This window comes from Mus caroli, unplaced genomic scaffold (genome assembly GCF_978045245.1).
Source record: "Mus caroli unplaced genomic scaffold, Mus_caroli_1 scaffold_9, whole genome shotgun sequence".
NCBI lineage: Eukaryota > Metazoa > Chordata > Mammalia > Rodentia > Muridae > Mus > Mus caroli.
Window position 1 is genome coordinate 123,039,442 of NW_028227264.1, and position 22,121 is coordinate 123,061,562.

At 39.1% G+C, this 22,121-nt stretch overlaps 1 protein-coding gene and 1 pseudogene across 8 annotated transcripts in view; both read left to right on the plus strand.

The window, feature by feature from the left end:
• Tafa2 (TAFA chemokine like family member 2) overlaps positions 1-22,121 on the plus strand; it is a 466,821-nt gene that overhangs the window by 150,923 nt on the left and 293,777 nt on the right. For 5 of the 8 annotated variants that reach the window (XR_015048487.1, XM_085843221.1, XM_021174837.2 and 2 more), the window contains one exon: positions 10,537-10,748. The exons of the other annotated variants lie outside the window; for them this stretch is intronic. Coding sequence is in view for 4 of the 5 variants with exons in the window: in XM_085843221.1 (XP_085699347.1) it covers positions 10,738-10,748 (11 nt within the window). In the remaining variant the exon portion in view is untranslated. The remainder of the gene's footprint in view (positions 1-10,536; positions 10,749-22,121) is intronic. 8 annotated transcript variants of the gene reach the window in all.
• On the plus strand, positions 12,428-12,628 carry LOC115032266 (U2 spliceosomal RNA; annotated as a pseudogene).

Here is a 22,121-nt window from a genome sequence, read left to right on the forward strand (position 1 = left end):
ATATGCAGCTAGAGACAAGAGCTCCAGGGTTCTGGTTAGTACATCATGTTGTTCCAACAATAGGGTTGCAGATCCCTTTAGCTCCTTGGTTACTTTCTCTAGCTTCTCCATTGGGAGCCCTGTGATACATCCAATAGCTGACTGTGAACATCCACTCCTGTGTTTGCTAGGCCCCGGCATCGTCTCACAAGAGACAGCTATATTTGGGTCCTTTCAGCAAGATCTTACTAGTGTATGCAATGGTGTCAGCGTTTAGAAGCTGATTATGGGACGGATCCCTGGATACAGCAGTCTCTAAATGGTCCATCCTTTCATCACAGCTACGAACTTTGTCTCTGTAACTCCTTCCCTGGGTGTTTTGTTCCCAATTCTAAGAAGGTGCACAATGTCCACACTTTGGTCTTCATTCTTCTTGAGTTTCATGCGTTTATCAAATTGTATCTTATATCTTGGGTATCCTAAGTTTTGGGCTAATATCCACTTATCAATGAATACATATTGTGTGAGATCTTTTGTGATTGTGTTACTTCACTCAAGATGATGCCCTCAAGTTCTATCTCTAAACTCCTTAACTCTTTGTTGCCTTTCAGGAGTCTCTTTTCCAGTCTCAGATTCCAGGACTCCTCCTGGCCCGTTTTTTTTCATTTCCACTTCTTTTGCAGCAAGGTCTTTTGCTAAGTTATGTGCGAATGATTGAGCAGCTTTAAGATACTAAAACTCCCAGCCTGTTATCAGGTAAGAGTTTTAAGAAAATTTGGACAGTACATTATCAGATTATATGAGGGCTAGAGAAGGTTTTTGAATTTGGGTTTTCCTGGTATTTCAGGAGAAAAAAAATGCATAATTCCATAGCAGCTTGTGGCTGAATTCGTTCTCAGAGTGGGCATGCAGAACCTTAGGACCATTCTGCTGATGGATTCTGGGAACTTCTGTACCTGAGAATGTGCAGTTCAAGGATGAAAAGAAGGCTTGGCCATCCTGTAACATTAATATGCGCTTCATAAGTAATCAATAAGATTAAAAAAAATCTATCTAGGACAGTGGTTCTAAACCTTTGGGTCATGATCCCTTTGTCAAACCTCTATCTCCAAAAACTACATTTTGTAACAGTAGCAAAAGTGCAGTAATGAAGTAACAACAAAATGGTTCATGGTTGGGGTCACCACAATAAGAAGAGCTGTGTAAAAGGGCTTCACATTAGGAATGTTGATAAGCACTGGTCTAGGATGATTGTATTTTCCTTCACCAGTTGGAGCTAGTCCTATGGGAATTTTTTCACTGTTCTTTTTGTATTTTTCAAAATAGCCAACTGTTGACACATCATTTCTTTAATCCAATGCCAGAAAAGGTTTATAAAATTTTTATCATAGGGATGCAGGGTTGTATGGATTGACTACAGGATGGAAATATCACATGCTCTATTAAGACATTGTCTTTTCCTTCGAGAAACTTCTTTTAAGGTAGTTGGTGCAGGATGTATTCCCAAAATCACCAGGAATGAAACAAAAAACCATTTCACCAAGTAAAATGTAAAGATACGTAATTAATAGTTGAGATTAATTTAAATTCAATGCTAATATTATTAACCCATCTGAAATAAAGCAGGCTTTAATACATATGGTGACACACCATTAATTAAAATTTGCATACTTAATATTTCTATTATAGGAACAGAAAGGAGGGCTGTAGTCTGTCTCAATTCCCTTCATATATGAAGCAGCTGTCACAGTGGTTGCAGCTCTCTTGGAGACTTCCTATCAGGATAATTTAAAAAGCATTAATATGTGGTATTAAAACAATATAGATAAATTAAGATATGCTATATCCTCATGTTTTGAAAATAAGCATTTAATAGTACAAAGAATGGCTGTATCTTTTTTTTTTTCCTTTAAAAAATTTCTAGCTACATTGAAATCCTTTTTCAGTTTAAGGCTGTGTGGAAAAGTTGATTTAAGATGAAATAGGATTATCTTTGAAAAAAAAAATCTCCCAGGTCCTGCGAGGAGTCCTTATTAAAACCATAAAGCTTTATTTACTTATAACTCTAGGGAGAAAACATGATGTGAATAAAAATACTTAAATTTCATAGTGCAATGCTGCATATGGCTTGTGTCTCATGTTGATTTCCTCCCACTGATAAGGAAAGAAATGGAAGAGTATGTGAGTCCAATCGTGGACTCCAACTTCTGCCTTGAGATTTCCTGACACACGACCAGTTACATTTGGTCACCTGTCACAAAAGCCATTTTATTAACTTGTTGAGAAGATCGTTTTATTTGGGCAAACCCAAACTTACCGTAAGTATTGCTACTTCATGCACACAGTAAACCTCTTCTATTTCTGCAGAGTCATAGAGTAATAGTTTCATGACGATATTTTCGACACTGTGGTGATTTTAATTAGTATGGCCCCATAGCTCATGTATGTGGATGATTGGTCCCTAGTTGGTGAAAGTGTTTTGGAAGGATGGGGAGGTATGGTGTTATTGGAGGAGGTGTGTCATTAAGTGGGCTTTGAGGTCCATTCCAGCAGCCCATCTCAGTGTCTCCGTCTCTCTGCCTCCTACTTGCCACACAGATGTAAGCTCTCAGCTACTGCTCCAACTCCATCCCTGTGGCCATGCCCTCTGTTGTGATGCCCTGTCGTGAACTGTAACCCCCTGGAACTTCAAGCCCACCAATGAGATCTTTCTTGTATGAGTTGCTTTGGTCATGGTGTCTCTTCACAGCAACGGGGAAGTAACTGAGACAAATACCTACCTCATTCTGGTAATCGCTTCATAGAGTTCAAAGGTGCACATATGAAGGAGTTAGTGTACTCTATAAAGAATATGAACTCTGGGCACAACAAATATGAGTTTGAATATATATAATACATATATTTAAACATTCTTAATATTCTGATTTTGTACCTTCATATTTGAATTTGAAGTTTGAATGCATACATTCATATATATACACATACTTAATATTTTGAATTTTCTACATTGTGAGAAGTAGATAAATTGTCTTCTATATGGTCTCATAGGCAATAAGATAGGAACTAATAAAATCAATAATAATGTCAGTTCATTTATAATTTTAGCTAAATACTTATTTTTTTCTTAGCTTCAGTTTCTTATTTAAACAATGAAAATATGACCTGTCTTACCTGATTCTTTTGAGGATAAAGGATAAAACCCTTTTTAGTGATAAAATCTATTTGCACATGAGGCTTTCCTGCTAACATCTCAAAAGAGTCAACTCAAATGATAATAAAAAAATATTTTGAGATTTCCTGATCTTGTGGCCAGTTAACATTGATCTGTTCATTTTAGATTAAAAATACTTGATGAAGATATTTCTGTGAAGATTTTACATATCTCTTTTAAACCTAAATTCAGTTAGACTTAAACCTTCTTTGGTTCTGTGGTACAAAACACCTCAGCCTGCTTTGCCGGGACATTCCTTTGTTCCTGTAATAAATAGTCTGTGAGCTTCTTAGAGATGCTGTAACAAATTACCCCAAACTGGCTTTCTGGTACAGGCTAGATGTTGGGGAAGATGTTCACACAGCAGTTCTCTCCCTGAACTCTCTAGGATATTCTCTCTCTCTCTCTCTCTCTCTCTCTCTCTCTCTCTCTCTCTCTCTCTCTCTCTCTCTCTCTCTCTCTTTTGTCTCCTCTACCCTCTAACACTATTTGTAATTGTGTGGCCTCTAGTTGGGAGCTGTCTTCTCTTCGTACACCATCATATTGTTCTGGATCAGGAAAAGCCATCTGGAGGCCCAGAGTCATATGTCTGTGTCTCCTGGAGAGTTTTTAGAAATTCAACTGGTTGAGCCTATCCATACCTTAGTGCATCAGAATTCCAAGGGTGGGACTCATATGACACATGCTTGTTTTTCTCTCCAGACATGACTGGGCCTCTTCAGGTCACTTGGTGGTAGTGATGAGCCTTATGAGTTGGTGGCGTAAGTGTCTATGTCTTAGGCACGTGGAAGCATCAGGTAGAGGGGCCGCCTCCTCTAACATCTTCCTGGATCGAGTAGAGAGAAGCAGCCCCAGGCATACTCTGGGTAAAGGCAGCATTGATGATGTGGCAATGTACCGTGACTTTCATCTCGGTTGCCTTTAAAAGGCCTTTTCTAAGCTCCATTTGGCAACTCATCTCTTTCAAAATTGCTTAATGCTTTTCCCTCAACCATCGCTCTCTACCTTACACACTCTTGTCCAGAGTGATTCAGAGCCTAGTGAGAGGTGATGTCGGCTGATTTGTCTGAGGGAATGTTTTGCACCCGAGTCTCTTATGATTCTCTCTGGGAGGATGGGGGCGACGTCAAGGATGGTGATTTATTAAGAATGAAGCACCTATTCTGGTAGCCTTGCTCGGCAGTTTTCATGGAGTCTAATATAAGTAGGAAAACATCTGACATTTTCTTTTTCTTTTTTGGACAGATTAGGAATAAGTGCAATGAGAGCTGACAAAGTTAGGAAGATTTTTAACACATAAGTGTACTCGACATGCAGTGTGCGTGCCATTACCAACCAATAGATGTCCCCTAACCTGCAAATCATAATTCCAGTTCTTTTCTTGCTCAGAATTTTCTGCACACTGGTGTGTGGCCCAGGAAATTGTTTCGTGAAGGTCACTTATGGCAAAGACATAAACTGTCCTTCTGTTTTTGAAATGCGGACATGCTCAGATGTGAAAGCTGTGTGAAAGAATTCAGTGGTGAGCAGTCAGCTCAGCCAAAGGGATGGAGGAGGGAGAAGGCTTGGTGAGAGAGTGGGGAGTTATCTAATTTCTTCCTGAGAAATTTATGTCCGTCATATATAGCATGGCTTAGTTTCATTTCTTTTCAAAATTGGGACGTAAAATGCAGTCGTGGTAGAAAAGATAGGTGGGAGAAACAGAATTTCTCAGGGCCTGGTATGTAAAAGCATGAAAGTCTGGGGGTCAAGTAAATGTCTTGGTGTTTAAATTCTCCCCTTCCTTTGCCTATGCCTAGAAGTTAAAAGTTTTCTGAGATAGGGTCTCATTTATTAGCCTCGGCTAGCCTCAAAGTCATAGCAATTCTTTGGTCTCACCAACCAACCATTTATTTGGAATGGATATAAATAAAAGTAATGATTTATACTGGGATTTCTGGGGAGATGTATAAATTTAAATTTCTAAATCTAAAAAATTTCAAAAGTCTAATACACAGAGATAAAGAACAAAACATGGGTACCAAGTATACTGGGGTAGAAGGTAGGAAAAATGTGAAGATGTTGGTCAAAAGCAAAGTACGACATACAATTATTATAGTTCAAGTAACTGGATCATAAATGTGAGCCATTTTGCTCCACTTCTTTTAAAACTCTTATTGCATATGTTAAGGTTTATAATATATATATGTATATATATCATATAATATGTAGTATGTAATATATAATAAATATATAATATATAATATAATGTGTAAATAATATATAATATGATGTATCTCTATATAATTATACATAATATGATCTATATAATTATACATATAATATAATGTCTCTATATAATTATATATATGTATAACTTATATATATATATATATATACATATATATAATTAATGTGTGCTTCATCCTTCATTCCATGTTATTTTTGTAGTAAAACAGGAAAACATGATTTTCAGCAGATTCTGAATACAGTATTCATTAACTATTAATATTAAAAAACTATTAACTACATAGTTCTGTTTTTCACTGTCTCTTTAGACCTGTTTATCCTCTGTATCTGATACGTTATGTACTTGGTATCCATGTTTTATTCCTTATCTCTGTGTATTAGACTTCTGAAAAATTTTAGATTTTACATATAAGGAAATTCATGTTGTACAGAAAAGTTTCTTGTGTGCAGCTGGCAAGAACGCTGATTTGATATTCACATATGTAGACATATTCATTTATTGATCTGATATTTATTATTTGTGGTTTCATTGGATCTGAGACATGAATGTAAAGAAGACACATTTTATTTTTCCCCCCAGAGTTTTCAGTGTAGTGGAAGAGTCAGTCTAATAATTTGGGGAAAAAATTGAGGTTATTACTTTATTTATGTCTACAGCAAATAGGTAGTGAATTATAGAGGTAATTACTCTTCTAGTCTATGAAGTGGGTTTTCTCAAATGTTGTATGTATCATAGTTAGGGGTCCAAGTTCTCTTGTGGGGTTTTGTATAACATAGTAGTGCTCTGTAGAAAATAGTGGTGGTCTGTATAATGTAGTGGTGGTCTGTGTAACATAGAGGTGGTCTGTGTAACATAGTGTTGGTCTATGTAACATAGTGGTGTCTATATAACACAGTGGTGGCCTGTGTAACATAGTGGTGGTCTGTGTAACATAGTGGTGGTTTATGTAACATAGAGGTGGTCTGTGTAGCATAGTGGTGGTTTATGTAACATAGTGGTGTGTGTAACATAGTGGTGGTCTGTGTAACATAGTAGTGGTCTGTGTAACATAGTGGTGGTTTGTATAATATAGTGGCAGTCTGTGTAACAGTGGGGTCTGTGTAACATAGTGGTAGTCTGTATATTAGAGTGGAGGTCTGTGTAACATAGTGGTGTCTGGGTAACATAATGGTGGTCTTTCTCTATCTTGGCACATTTCACTCCATAATCGTGTGGTGAAGGTTCAGGCATATGTGTTTGTAAAAGGCATTGCAGATGATTCTGGCATTTACCCAGGTTCATGAGCCTCTGCTGTGCATGCTTAGGAGAGGAGATGCACTGTGGCTGGATTAAGGGTCATATGCTCTTCTAATAAGGAGTTTGCTGGAGCTTGGAGCCAGAACTTAAGTGGGAACAATTTAAGGACAGCACTGCTGTCGGAGGCGTAGCCTGGCTCACTGGTCAGGGGGACTCCTTTGGCGCCGTGTTTCCATTCAGCCTGCTTAGGGACAGAGAATCTTGTTTCTTGTTTCTTGGTTTGAATGAAGCTTATCCTGAGCAGATGGGCAATAGTTTGTGAGCACAGATGGAGAAGGAACAGGGAGTGCACTGGCAGAGCCCACACATGGAAGTGAGCAAGAGAGGAAGAGACTCACGCCAGAGGCAAAGGCATGGAGAAAACAGACACTCACCTGGCCATTGCAGAAAATGCCCCTTCTCCACGGTTTCCAAACAAACTTGGATCATAGCAAACCATGATCTCATTCACATTTACTGTATTTATTGACATTAAGTTGAGTGACAAACACCTTCTTAGTATTCATTAAGATTAAATTACCAAAGAATAATAAAACACTGTTTAATGAAATGTTTAAAAAAGCTAGTGATCTTAACCATTCTGATTGGTGTGAGGTGGAATCTCAGGGTTGTTTTGATTTGCATTTCCTTGATAACTAAGGATGTTGAACATTTCTTTAGGTGTTTCTCAGTCATTCAATATTCCTCAGTTGAGGATACTTTGTTTAGCTCTGTACCCCATTTTAAAAATAGGGTTATTTGATTCTCTGGAGTCTAACTTCTTGAGTTCTTTGTATGTATTGGATATTAGCCCTCTAGTGGATGAACGATTGGTGAATATCTTTTCCCAATCTGTTGGTTGCCATTTTGTCCTATTGGCAGTGTCCTTTGCCTTACAGAAGCTTTGCAATTTTATGAGGTCCCATTTGTCAAATCTTGATCTTAGAGCATAAGCCATTGCTGTTCTGTTCAGGAGAATTTCCCCTGTGCCTATGTGTTTGAGACTCTTCCCCACTTTCTCCTCTATTAGTTTCAATGTCTGGTTTTAAGTGGAGGAAAACTCAGGCGACAGCAGATATTGGCAAGAATGTGGAGAAAGAGGAACAATTCTTCATTGTTGGTGGGATTGCAAGCAGGTTCAACCACTCTGGAAATCAGTTTGGTGGTTCCTCAGAAAACTCAACACAGTATTACCTGAGGACCCAGCTATACCACTCCTGGGCATATACCCAAAATATTCTCCCATATATAACAAGGACACATGCTCCACTATGTTTATTACTGCCTTATGTATAATAGCCAGAAGCTGGAAAGAACCCAGATATCCTTCAACAGAGGAATGGATATAGAAATCATGGTACATTTACACAGTGGAGTACTACTCAGGTATTAAAAACAATGAATTCATGAAATTCTTAGGCAAATGGATGGAATTAGAAAATATCATCCTGAGTGAGGCAACCCAATCACAAAAGAACACACATGGTATACACTCACTGATAGGTGGATATTAGCCCAAAAGCTCGGAATAACCAAGATACAATTCACAGACCACATGAAGCTCAAGAAGAAGGAAGACCAAAATGTGGGTGCTTCGGTCCCTCTTAGAAGGGGAAACAAAATACTCATGGGAGCAAATATGGAGACAGAGTGTGGAGCAGAGATTGAAAGAAAAGGTCATCCAGAGACTGCCCCACCTGGGGATTTATCCCATATATAGTCACCAGATGTAGACACTATTTTGGATGCTAAGAAGTGCTTGCTGACAGGAGCCTCATTTAGCTGTCTCCTGAGATGCTCTGCCAGAGCCTGACAATTATAAAAGTAGATGCATGCAGCCAGCCATTGGACTGTGCACAGGGTCCCCAATGGAGGAGTTAGAGAAAGGACTGAAGGAACTGAAGAGGTTTGTAGCCCCATAGGAGGAACAACAATATCAACCAAACAGACACCCCAGTGCTCCCAGGGACTACACACCAAGAAGTACACATGGAGGGACCAATGGCTCTAGCAGCATATGTAGCAGAGGGTGGCCTTGTTGGGCATCAATGGTAGGAGAGACCCTTGGTCCTATGAAGGGTTGATGCCCCAGTGTAGGGGAATTCGAGGATAGAGGGGCGGGAGTGGCTTGATGGGTTGGGGAACACCCTCATAGAAGCAGGAGGAGGGAGGATGGGATAGGGGTTTTCCGGGGTGGAGGGAAACAGGAAAGGGGATAACATTTGAAATGTAAATAAAGAAAATATCCAATATATTTCTAAAAAATAGCTAGTAATGCATTGGGATTGAAATGTAAGGAATCCTACTTCAGGAGAGGAGTGTTTCTTTCCCTCTGAGAGGCTCAGAGGGAACAGCTTCACAGTAGTTGACTGCAATGCTCATCCAGAAAAAGTCCCAAGTCAGCATGAGACTTTTAATAAGAAAACATTACTGCTGTGGTGTCTAACTTCTTCATTTTCTGCATTGGGTATTTGGTGTGCTTTTGATATTTAATTTTTCAGCTTTGTGTTATATCTTCAACAAGCTCAAATAGACTCCTTTTTGTACATATTTTGCACTTTACTAATCTTCGAGTGTAACTTACCCACCATGGATTTCTCAGCATTTCTACTGGAATTCTCATATTTCATCAGTACATTTCTTTTAGCAAATACTATTGGCTTATACAGAGAACACATTTTCAGCAAAGATTCCTGCAGCAGAACTTTAAATAAGTGAGTGGATAGTGTGTGGGTACATGAGTGGAGGCTAGTGCACCATCCATCATGGAAGCTTACCTTCTTCAGAATGTAGGGGCTGTTGACCTACTGACCTGCTCTCTCTTCTGTTCCCTTGGAGAGCTTCCATGTTTCAGGCAGTTATAGATCTTCACCTGTGCTCATTGATATCCTCTTGCCCTAGCCAAAATGAAAATCACTCTTTCTTAAAAGTGTTCAAGTACTTGTCATATAATATTCTTGCTGGGTTCAATGGTCATTTATTAATATTAACCATAAACTTTATTCTTGTGGTGGGTATGTGTATATGTGCATATAAGTGTGTATGTGTGTGTATTTGTGTGTCTGTGAGAGAATATATGTATATGTGTGTGGGAATATAGGTATATGTGTGTTTGTTTGTATATGTGTGTGGGAGAGTATATGTGTATGTGTATATGTGTGTGAGAATATATGTATATGTGTGTATGTGTGTATGTGTGTATATGTATGTGTAAGAGAATATATGTACACATGTATGTGTGTGAGAGTATATGTATATGTGTGCATGTGTGTGAGAGTATATGTTTATGTATTTATGTATATATGTATGTGTATATGTGTGGTTATGTATATGTATATGTGTGTATGTGTGTGGGGTGTGTATATGTGTATATGTGTATATGTGTATATGTGTATATATGTGTATATGTGTATGTGTGTATATGTGTGAGAGAATATATGTATATGTGTGTATGTGTGTGTATATGAAAGTATATTTATACGTGTGTATATGTATGAAGGTATATGTATATGTGTGTGTGTATGTATGTATGTATGTATGTATGAATGGTGTGGAGTGTGTATATGTGTTTAAGTATATATGTGTATGTCTGTGTATGTGTATATGAAAGTATATGTATTTGTGTGTATGGTATGGTATGTGTATATATATGTGTATATGAGTATATATGTGTGTAAGAGTATATGTGTATATGTATGTGTGTATATGTGTGTGTGTGTGTATGTGTTACATATGTATGGTATATGCTCTCATGTGTTTATGTGCACATTCATTCATTGGGACCCAAAGGAGGATGTTGGGTTTGTGCTCTATCAATCCCTATTTTATCTCTTTTACACAGGGTCTCTCACTGGACGTGGAAATAAGCTGGTGACCAGCAGGCCCTAGCGCCTCTGTCCAGTGACAGTTACAGGAGCACAGGACCATGCTGCCCATCAGTTTTACGTGGACACTGGGAATGAACTGGCACCTGTGCTTGTGCAGCGAGGGCTCTTACCCACTGCGCTGTCTCTTCAGCTTGCAATGAGTATCTATTCAGTGAATGATCACCAAGTAAGAATATGTCTGCTAGTCATTTACAGAGCTAGAGCGCTTGGAGATGGCATCTTTCCTTCATTTCTACAAAGGATTCACATTCAAACCAGTTTCTGGCTTTAATAATAAATAATTGTGTATAGTAGTAATAGGCAAGGTGGAATATATCATGGTGTGTGGCTGTGATTGTGTTGGGAAACAGAGACAGTCACTCACAGCTTCTTTATTGTTTCCCCGATACCTCAACTATAACTATTTTTCTACTTACTTTTTGCAGTGTTTGATTATTGTTAAAAGTTAATGGGAATTATTTTTCATATTAACAGAAATGATTACAAAATGTAAATTGTACTGATGTGGTACTGGATTTTTGAGCTTATCATTTAATTCTCCAAACTATAATTTTTAGGAGTTTAATGATGTTAACGTAACATACACCTATTATTGACTATGCAAAAATTCATGAGAAATTAAATAGAAGATTGATGATGCAATTTGGAGAAGAAAATAAGGGATCATATTGTGAGCCAAACATCCTGCTTGGCTCCTGTGTAATATATACTCAGTCAAAGACAGTTAGCATAATTAGGCAGCCTACACAAAGCAGAGGTGTTCATCCTTTAGATTTTTCAAATGGCAAATAGACTGAATATCCTTATTAAATTGATTAATCTATTTATTAGCCAAAACAAATCAGAATGAGCATTACAGTTGAAGAGAGTAAAAATAAAAGTTGAATTGCAGGCCACTGTATGTGAGTTTGTTTTACCGAGTGTGCAGACCCACTGGCCCTTACTGTGGGAGGCATAGCTAATGAACACTTATCTCCTGTTCATTCATCTAATTAGTTTGAGCAGGCGGTGCCTGAACTACATCCCTGTCTTGCTTAGTGTGTGGGGCTAGCCGGGGCATGGGGGTTGGCTTAAAGTGAGGAGGTTGGATGCTTGACACCACTTGGTAATAATAATAAAAAACCCATATGGTCTGTTTTTAGGTGGCCTGTCGAACCAAAATGTATCAAATTGCTGTTTATAGTGTTAGGCAACCATAATAGCTGGTTGTGCCTTAACTGGGTGTAATGGCCTGTGTGCTTAAGAACTGTCTAGTGCAGCCTTTTATCTGTCTTGAGTGTAGTGTGTTATTACTCATTCTGTGAATGGATCAGACACAATCACATGAAATTGCCTACAGTTATCTGGTTTTGAGGTACAAACCTTACTTTTTCATACAGTTCAATATAAATCTAAAGCCTTTATCTATCCCTCTATAGAAATAACTTCTAATTAATGATGAGAAATACTTGAAATGGTACTATTGGTACTTTTTTTTTTGATTAAAAAAGGCACTAAATGATTCAAATGGATGTTTATAGAGATCTCCCTAAACCAGTAACTTGACAGGAAAATACTCAAGCATTTGATATGCAATCTATTTACATGTAGATGATTTGACACTTGGAAGAGTATTATACATATCATGACCAGATCATTAGCAAACCATTCTTTGCTAGTTATTTAAGACCAGCAATTATGTGTAGCTAGAAAATCAGGTGATACTCTTGATGGTGCTGGATTCTCTTTCTCTGTCCCGGTGCTGGTTCTCAATGAGAAACAAATTTTCAGCACAAAGAAGCGAAATCTTTGTCATCAGGTCAGATGTGGTAAAAAAAAAATGTCAAATTATAAAGAGCAAATCTCATCGCTTCTCAGCCTTTTGGCTAAGATCAAGTGTAGTATCTGCTGTTATCAGTAAAGAGCAAATCTCTTTCCTAGGGGATTATTCCATCTTCATGGTCTATGATGAAAGAAGGCCATTTGAGTCCCTAAGTTCTGACCTTAGGGTTTGGGATCATGGTCTTCACCCATAGAGGTTTGACTTTCCAGGTACACGGAAATGAATGTGTGTCCAAAGACTCCATGTGGGCAGGCATATGCTGATGTTTTAGATGGAGATGCAGGAAGAAGATGGTGTTTCTGCCAAAGGGTGGTGTTACTCACAATAATTTCAGAGTTTGAAAATCAAGGACAGCTTGCTCTCTCTGCTACACCAGGCAGACTGAAGTAACTGCCCAGGTGCCTTTTGACATGTCTGTAAATGGGATGGTGATGTATGTCTGCATTTTCTTGCAGGGAAGATTCTTAGCAGGGAGAGAAAACATCATATTTTTTAAATTTATTTTCTAAATCCCCTGTGAGTGCAATAATGAGAATTTTAATACAATCCATGATGAGATGGGAATTCTCATGGAGGGTGAAGACATTCCCTAGGACAATGTTGCTTCCTGATTTTGAGCTTTGGAGATGGTAATCCCTGCAAATACTCTCGTATCTGCTATTACTACTGATCCAGAGGAGTGAATAAAATGTTCAACGCTTGTTCATATAAGTAGCTTCAAGCAGGTTTGCTGCTTTCCATTGTTAAGAAGAACACCACTGCATTTTATCAATGCATGAAGGATTTTCATATAACTTCTGGACAAAAAAAAATCCCTATTGTTATTATAGAATTTAAGTAATTTTAAGAAGTGAGACTGATGCTCACATATTGCTCTCATGCTAGGGCTTCCCAAAGTCATGAACATTTCATATTAGATACCACCAGGGAGAACACTAACATTATTATTAACACAAAAAATGATTTTCATTCTTTTTCATGTTTTCAAGAGCTTCTGATGCTTGAACCTCTTGGATTCAAGCTGTTAGGCTCTTACCTATCGTTTTGCCAGAACGTATTACTGAATCTCAGCAGAGAAATGTTTGGTCGAATGCCTTCTTTGCCACCCTCTTTCCAATGCTTTACCTCACCATGGATATATCCTCCTGAATTATATTTCTATAATTATTTTGTGGCTAAAATTACCAGCATAGATGTTTATAACTCATCCCTTGCCATTGACCCCTTGGATTTGGACTCACTGTAAATTGAATATTTATTGTGTTGTTGGTTGGTATGGTGCCAGCAGCCACTACTTTAGAAGTGCACTTTGCAGCCAAATCATTGGACCAATGCTAGTCATGTTACTGGCAATATTTTCATCTATTTCCTGATACTGGAAGGCAAGAAGAACATAGTTAAAAGTCATCTCATAAAGTTAAAGATGAATAACATTTTTTTTCTTCACAATATTTCACACAATATTCTCATTTTTATTAGACTGGAAAAAAATCCAAGTTACCTTGGAGACTTCAATTCATGACTAATAAATGTTAACAACAAAACTAAGGTAGACCATCATGAATATTCAAACTATTCCCCAAATTTCATAAAGTATACATCATCAGAGGTGCCATCATTTTGGTACATGGAGATGTTTGTGTTTTTGTTGAAAAAGAGACATGCTTGATATAGTTAAATCTCACATTTTTGTTCTCCATGTTCTTAATGAGCATATGTATATGTATAAGGTTGGTAGGTATTTTTTTTATAATTTTGAGGGGGCTTACTAGGTCTTCTTGGTAGTAAGTTACTTCAGGTTCCTGTACATTGGATCCTTAATATAAATTTTGCAACTTTGGCACCCTGTGCCCCAAAACAGAGAAGATACTGTTTGGATAGTTCGAGTGCCATTGGCTTAGAGCTTTGAGTATAGTACGGATGGCTGCCATTCTATCTGACATGTAAAAATGGAACGATAAGAGGATATATGAAGACTGACTATGTGCTGAGATAAGTTGTGAGTAATCCTGTAGTTCTACTTGTACGGCCATGGCAAAGAGGCCAGCCCTGTAAGGCTGTAAGTGAGGTTAGCACTCCTGACCCACACACAACTCAGCTTCATCTTTACCACGTCCTTTGGGTTTATTGGGACAAATCTCATAATGTTATTATCTTAAACTGACCATGGAAAGAACTCCTAGCCTCCCTTATCATCACACTGACGATGTTTGGTAGCCTGATATTTCAGTCTCTGTATATTCTCTTGTCTCTGTATACCCATAACTCCTCGACTCCTAAAATCTCACTGCTTTTACTTTCTGGAGTTCCTGGCCATCATAAGAAAACAATTCTATAGTTTCAGGCTTTCTTCTGATATTCTTTCACTTTCTCGCTTGAACCACTGTTCTTGCTTGCAGTTGGTTGGCATCAGGTGTCTGTTTTCTCCCTGAAACTGCTATGCATTCCACCACTAGGCTTAGAGATGCTCTTGTTCCTATGAAGACAGTTGTCTTCACAGTGGTTTTCATGTGTTCACCCCGCCCCCACCCTTTGCCTTAGTCTGAAACTGTCTCACTCTACCAACCCTTGAATCTCTTGACCTCATCTCTCATAGTGTCCTCTTACGGCTCACTTTAACCTTCTCTTTTACCCCTGTCCTAGCTCTCAGTGACCTCAGTGTTGCGTAGATGGTCCTTCCCGTATGCTTCATTTCTTCAGACTCTTCTTGATCTTATTTTTCTAACTACAGCCAACCCCTTTTATTTTCATGCCAGGGCTTTGTTCTTACCAGTGGTCTCCATTTCAGATGTCCCTTTGCCACCATTTTTGGCCCCCAGGAACTATAGTGGTACATTTGGCTGTTTCCAAGCTTTACCTCATTAGCACTAGGCTGTGAAGGAAAGGCTCGTAAATACTGATGCCCTTTATATTGCTACACACCAAGAGAATATGTTGAAGGGGCAAAAGTGGGAAGACCAAAGAGCTACAAAAACGAGTGTCCAGGGTTCTTTCTGTACATTACAGTGTAGCCTTGTATATTGTTGAATGATGACTGGTGACTTCAATGAAGATCGGACTGTGATTGTCCTTTAGATGAGATGGCAGAGAACCCTTAATAGAGAGTAAGCACACGAATCTCTCGAAACAGTGGCCTGTTAATGCTGAGACTGTTCTTCCAGATGTGGCAGCAGTCTAGGTCTATTCATCCCTATTCTCTAGAAACATCTGTAGTGTACATGAGGGAGCATGGCAGGAGAATCAGCCAAGGGAGACACACATGGATAGAGGCATACTTTATATAGAGTCCTCTTTTTGTGTGGCTGTGATCATGAGGTTTGGCCTCAAGCCTTCTCTGCTGATAACACCATTGTCCTAGACAGGATTTTGACCTATTTTTAATGAATGTGGGAATGCACAACTATGGAATGATTTTCTCTAACCCTCACCTGCCTATTTTGGCTTTTGGGAAAAGAGCATCTAATTCCAGCAGTAGAGAGAATGTTTCCTTCCATCATTTGACAGTTACTTTCCCAAAGGAATTTAATCCTCTAGGCATAACATGTAGGAACCATGTTCTGTTGGACTCGTTAAAGCTTTCAGCTCTGCAGGTAGAAGGCATGCTAATTACCAGCTGCACAACTTCAGATGAGGTTGCTGACGTCTCAAAATTATCACTCCTCTATTTGTAAAGCAGTTATAACAGTACCGTTTTACCATGATATTAGTCATGAAATAGAAACCATGTGGGTGATCCTGTCCAGCGCATGAGACATGTACTGGGTCCTCCATAATTAGCAGTTTTCTTTCTTCATGTCAGTTAAGGCAACTGAAGTTCTGGTCCTGCTGCATGTTGCCCTTACAGGTTAGAAATCCTGAGCATGTACGATAGTTTCTGTGGCATGAGCCAAATCAAAACAGAACAAAACAAAAGGATTGTTTAAGACCAACTTGTGAAGCTTAAAAGATACTCGATTTTTAAATGTAAAATAGTAAACACGGAGAGATTATTTTTCACTTTCAGAATTTAACATGTTATTTAATCTTTTTAAAAAATTGATCATTTTATTTGTTTACATTTCAAATATTGTCCCCTTTCCGGTCTCCCCTCCATGAACCTCCCACCCTCTCCCCTTCCTCTTCTAAGAGGGTGCTTCCCTACCCACCCGCCTACTCCGGCCTCACCTCTCTAACATCCCCTTTCTCTGAGGCATCAAGCCTCCACAGGACCAAGCACTTCTCCTCCCACTGCTGCCAGATGAGGCTATCCTCTGCTACATATGTAGTAGGAGTCATGAACTGGCCCTTGTATAATCTTTTGTTGGTGGTTTAGTCTCTGGGAGCTCTGGGTGGTCTGGTTAGTTGATACTGTTGTTCTTCCTATGGGGTTGCAATCCCCTTCAGCTTCTTCATCCCTTCCCCTGTCTTCCATTGGTGTTCCTGGGCTCAGTCCAATGGTTTTCTGTGAGTATCTGCATCTGTCTTAGTCAGGTAGTAGCAGAGCCTCTCAGAGGACAGCCATATTTAACTCGAAAACAACGCTTACCTCTGTGTTTCCTCATGCAGATCTAATAACACAAGGTTTTATAAGTGAAAGCATGCATTGGTAGCATGCTGGCAGAATGCTGATAATAAATGGTAGACACTTCTGTGTCAGCAGGAAGGAGGGTCTTGTGGATGCCCAGGGAATGTGAGGTAGTTTGGACCTTCTTTATCCTTTGGGGTAGTTGTCCTGGCTGTAGTGGCAGATGTCCCTTTTCCTGATTAATAAACAAAGTTGATTTTACTCACATTTGTTCTTGGCTCCTACCTCACAACAGGTGGCCAGTCAGGCTGCAGTCAACTCTGCAACTGCTGGCTGTCAGGAGCTTTGAGAGCCTTCTGTTACGATTAAAGCACAGTTTAGAGGAAACTTGGGGTAATTAGCTGAGTTTCTACAGTTTGCACAAACTTACTTGTGAGCTAAGATAGAGTCTGGTGACTTTAAATATAATTTTCCCCCCTTCTGTGTTAACACACTTGGTTGCAGTGGACCAGATTCAGCAACATAACAAGCATTTACTGGTGGGTAGCTAAGCATTATTCTACACGTGTCTGCTTTGAGTCTTAGGGAGAATAGAAATGTTAGGCTCTTACATAGAGGTCCAGAGGGTAAGGAACGAAAAGAAGATGGGACTTTTTATGAAGGAGTCAATGAATTGCTACTGGTTTCGTTCATGGTAGACAGGCTAGCTCATTGAGTACAGCTCAGTTTGACAAAGCAGAAACCCAGAATGAATCCAGAGAAGGCAATATGCCCACTTGCCTCAAAACCCTGGCACTGTACTGAGTTCAAAGAACGGAACCCTTATCACCACTGCCTTTCTTCACCATAAGATGGTCTTCTAGGACTTGAGTTCCACCTGACCCTGAAGCCTGCCATCCCAGCAGGTGACTTAATGAGTAGCCTTCCAAATCAGAGAGAGGCTCACAGTACTTTGGCACAGGGACAGAGGCTAAGCTGGAGAATATAAGCCCAGGGATTCTTAGCCTGTGTCATCTCAGAGATGCCCCTGCTCCTGTGGGCTGGTGGTGGAGCACCCGTGAGCATGTCCCTGAGTTCTACTGAGCCATGATACAGGCCCCTGAGTTCTACAGAGACTGAGGTTAGAAGCTCTGCTATATCTTTCCTTGCCAGTGACCAAGAAGAAAATTGCATTTGCTACATATAGGTCATATACACAAAATATACCGTGAACAGGAGCTGTCATATGGCAAAGTGTCATCCATGCATATGTCTGTCTGTCTGTCTTTCTGTCTCTGTCTCTGTCTGCCTGTCTGTCTGCCTTTTCTTACCTCCTCCTCTACCCACATACACTTTGCCATATGCTCTGTAGACAGACAGACAGAAACACACACACACACACACACACACACACACACGAGTTAAATACTGATAAAATAAATTTTTAAAAAATTAACTGTATACAACTTTTCCTCAGAATAATTTGTTTTTTTTTCTAGTACCTTCTCTCTACTACCTTAGTGCTCTGAGAACAGCAGTCAAATTTAGTAATCTTTAATTTATCAATTGGCTCTTTAGTATATTATTTATTAATTTATTATTTGTTTAATCATAAATATTATTCTTGTATTCTCTTTCTGATTTCTAGGGCCATGACAAAGAGCAACACGCTGTATGTAAATTCTTTATCTGTTCATCGCACACATACAACTTGAAACAGTAACATCTATGCAAATCCTTCCTTCCTAGGAAATTTTCATTTCCATATTTTAAATTAGCCTGCTTTCAGTTCAATGATTTTGTTGAATCTTATAAATATGTGGCAGATGCTCTTTAGCTAAATTTAAACATTAGGAATAATTATTATCAAAGCAGTGCCCTGTATAGACCGTTCTGTGAACCATAGGGGAGTCATTATTCAAAAAAGAGAAGGAATTTCTTGTGGAAAAAAAACCCATGTCTTTGAGCTATAGATTTTGAAAAGAAAGACCCTAAAATTATTATGAAATCAAATAAGCTGGAACTATAATTTCCAGCTGTGTTCTGATGTACCTCGTGCTGTTTGATACTGCTACATAAATGAAGCCATCATGGTCAAGCATTTAAATGCAAATTTATAGTTCTAAATGTTCCTCTTTGTTGGTACTGCTTTGTTTAAGCCTGGAATCCCCATGGGATTTATCACAATTCTGAGTAGCCTTTGAAATGGAAACTTTTGATGGAAACAGAATACAGAGATGGTGTGATTCAGGAAACTCAAGAAACATAGACTCTTTCCCAGATCCCAGAAACCAAAGCAAAGCCGGGCAGAAATGATCCTTCTTTTCCAGGTGACAGGAATCAGAGGTCTCTGTAGGACCAGACAGGAAGTATAGGACCTGAAAGGTCAAGTTGGGCAGGAAGTGGAGAAAGAGAGTCAGACCAATAAGTGGATCGCCTATCCTACTGATAAGCGATGTTTTCCCAAGAGGTTGGAAAGTCACGTGAGCAAGAAGCGAGCCCATTTTTTTGAGGGTTACCTTACTGTACTTTTCCGGAGGACTGGTACAGGGCAGTAGGGCAGGTCCTGAAGAAGTTTTCTGTAGCTTGCTGTCTTTCCTTGTCTGCATCCGTATATCTGGTCAGGTAAAGCCTCTGAAACAGGGCGAGCAGAGCAAATCACGTCAATGAGATCGCACCAAGAAAATCACATCAATGGGACACTTGGCAACCCCGTCTCTCATAAACGTTTTCTCAAAGGCATAGCAAAAGAAATGGGTGAATGTTAACTAATTCTTTACACGGTTATTATTATCATTCATCTGAAAGGACAACCTGAAACCTTTTCTGAATTGTTAGGCTTTTAGGAGTTTGAGAAGCTTCTCAGGATGTACGTCTTTAAGGAACCTCACTCAGCGGATACCTGTACTGACTGGTGTATGTGAGGTACAGGAAACAAAGCAGGGTTGGTTGTTTTCTCTATTAATATATGTCAATAGCCAACTGAGGATCTCAGGCAGAAGAAGCCATTTCTTGGGTTTTTATCTATTACTCAGGTTTGCAAAGGTTTTGTTGTTGTTATTGTTTTTCAGCATAACTTGCTTCTAGGGGAAAGCTATAGATTGAACTGTAAGATGGAACACCAGTCTGTGCAAATCAAAGCTAGAAAATCAAGCTGGACTTGTTATAATTTCCTACCATAAAACATTTTCTTTTGTGGTTGTTAAATGCTTTAAAAGTGTGACGCTCACTCTTTCACGCAAAGCATAATACAAAACAAATTAAAAATGGATTTAAAAATAATAATGGCCCAAATGAAGAGCAGCAATAAAATTTTTACAAAATTCTACATGTTCTGCTTGGGTACGCATGACACACTTTATGGTGAAACGGTTTCCTGCCATCCTGACAGGAGGCTGTCTGTCTATTAGTTTGTCATGCAGAAATCAGAATGGTTTCTCGTGTGGGATGTTTGCTTCATTAAGTGGCAAAATGAAAGCCTCCAGAGGTTGTGCTCTAATCAAGCACTAGCCACCTTGAGCACTATCATAGCATCATTTTAGAAGAAGTATTATACTTGGTGGCACATGTATTTCTGCCAAGGCAACCATTTTTTGGTAGCTCCTGGGCCATTCATTTTGTATGAGCACAGTAGAGTCAGGATTCTTATGCTGTGGCTTTGAGGGTGAATGTACTGTCAGCAGTATATATTAAAATCTTTGTAGGAAACCAAGAAACATGAATCCTGAGATTATGAAGCTACTTACTGACCACCTTAGTGCCACAGAGGATGAGGGAGAAGAGGGAGGGGGCGATCTGCATTCTGCAGAAAATGCATCTGTGTGGGCAGTTTTTAAGACAAACTCTGACAGCCTTTTCAAGCAGTGAGAGAACTGATAATTGGAAAACTTGCAATTAAGTCAGACAGGAAAGCACATGTTAGAAACGAACCAAAGCATCTGAAGTCTCACCATTTCACCTAAAATCTATCCAGCTCTTCTATAAATTTTTGTAAAGTAGCTACTAAAGTAGATTGTTTCCCTTGTGGCAATAAAGATGGTGGTCATGTGGGATGAAGAGAATAATTGAGAAGTAAGGGCATGTGAGAAGGTATTCTCTGTATCTATTATTTAAAATGTATCTGTATGCTTGTGTTTAAACCATTTCATGTATGTGTGCAATGTATTGTACACAATGTATTACTCTCATCTCATACCCTTTTCTACCACGACCAGCCCTCCTTACAGATCTCTACTTGCCTATCTTCCTATCTTTCTGCTTTGTTTTGTAACCCACTGAGTTTAACCAGGACCAAACCATTGGTTAGGAGTTACCCACTGATGTCTGGTAAGATCACCAAGGGGTACGCAAATCAAGGCAATGACTGCCCTCTGTGCGAATGTAGTAGCCAGAATTCAGCAGAAGGGATGGCATCCCACAAGACTCTCCAGGCTGTGGTTGAAGGTTGATAGATCCAGTCTTGCAGCGCCCTATCCAGGTAGCAGTAGCTGCTGTGAGATAAGAGTAGAGAAGGCTGTGCCATGTCCCAGCACATTCTGATCTTCTCTTCTTTCCATGTGGCACATGAAGTTCAGATCACAAGGAATGGATGCCATTGTAAAGCTTGAATGCATTGAAAAATGCAGATGTGCTCTGACATTCCTTCTCCAGGTTTTATTTCCCCCCAGCAAATCTCAAAAACAAAACAAAACAAAGTAAAACAACAACAACAAAACCCAAAAAACTTTACTGGTATGCAAAATTTATAGAACAGTCTAGATATGCTATAGAGTGTTCTGGTTAAAAATTATGTTTTCTAACTTACGGCCCATAAGTCTTGGTTTGGTATCGCTATGCTATATGGGCTTTGATCCAATAAAATGGCAATTCACATGTCTGTCATGCAATTTTATCTATTTTCCCAGGAAATTCTGAGCTTATAAAACACAGTACCTCCTCTTCTACATACACAAAAGCTATATAACTACTAAACTTAGATCTCAACTTAAGTCAAACAAACAAACAAAAAAACCCCAAACCCAAAACCAAACAAACAAAAAACCCCAGGCTTCTTTAGAAGGAGGAGCTGATTTCTCGTACGTTTTATAATCGAATTCAAGCCACGTGTGACAGTTTACAGGTGGTCAGACTCCCACCCATCTGTCTATCTGGCCACTTTTCCTCTTTCCTTTTCCCCAGACTCTTAACTTAGTAGCCTAAGGTGATGATCTATGTTTCTTCAGTATCACCACAGG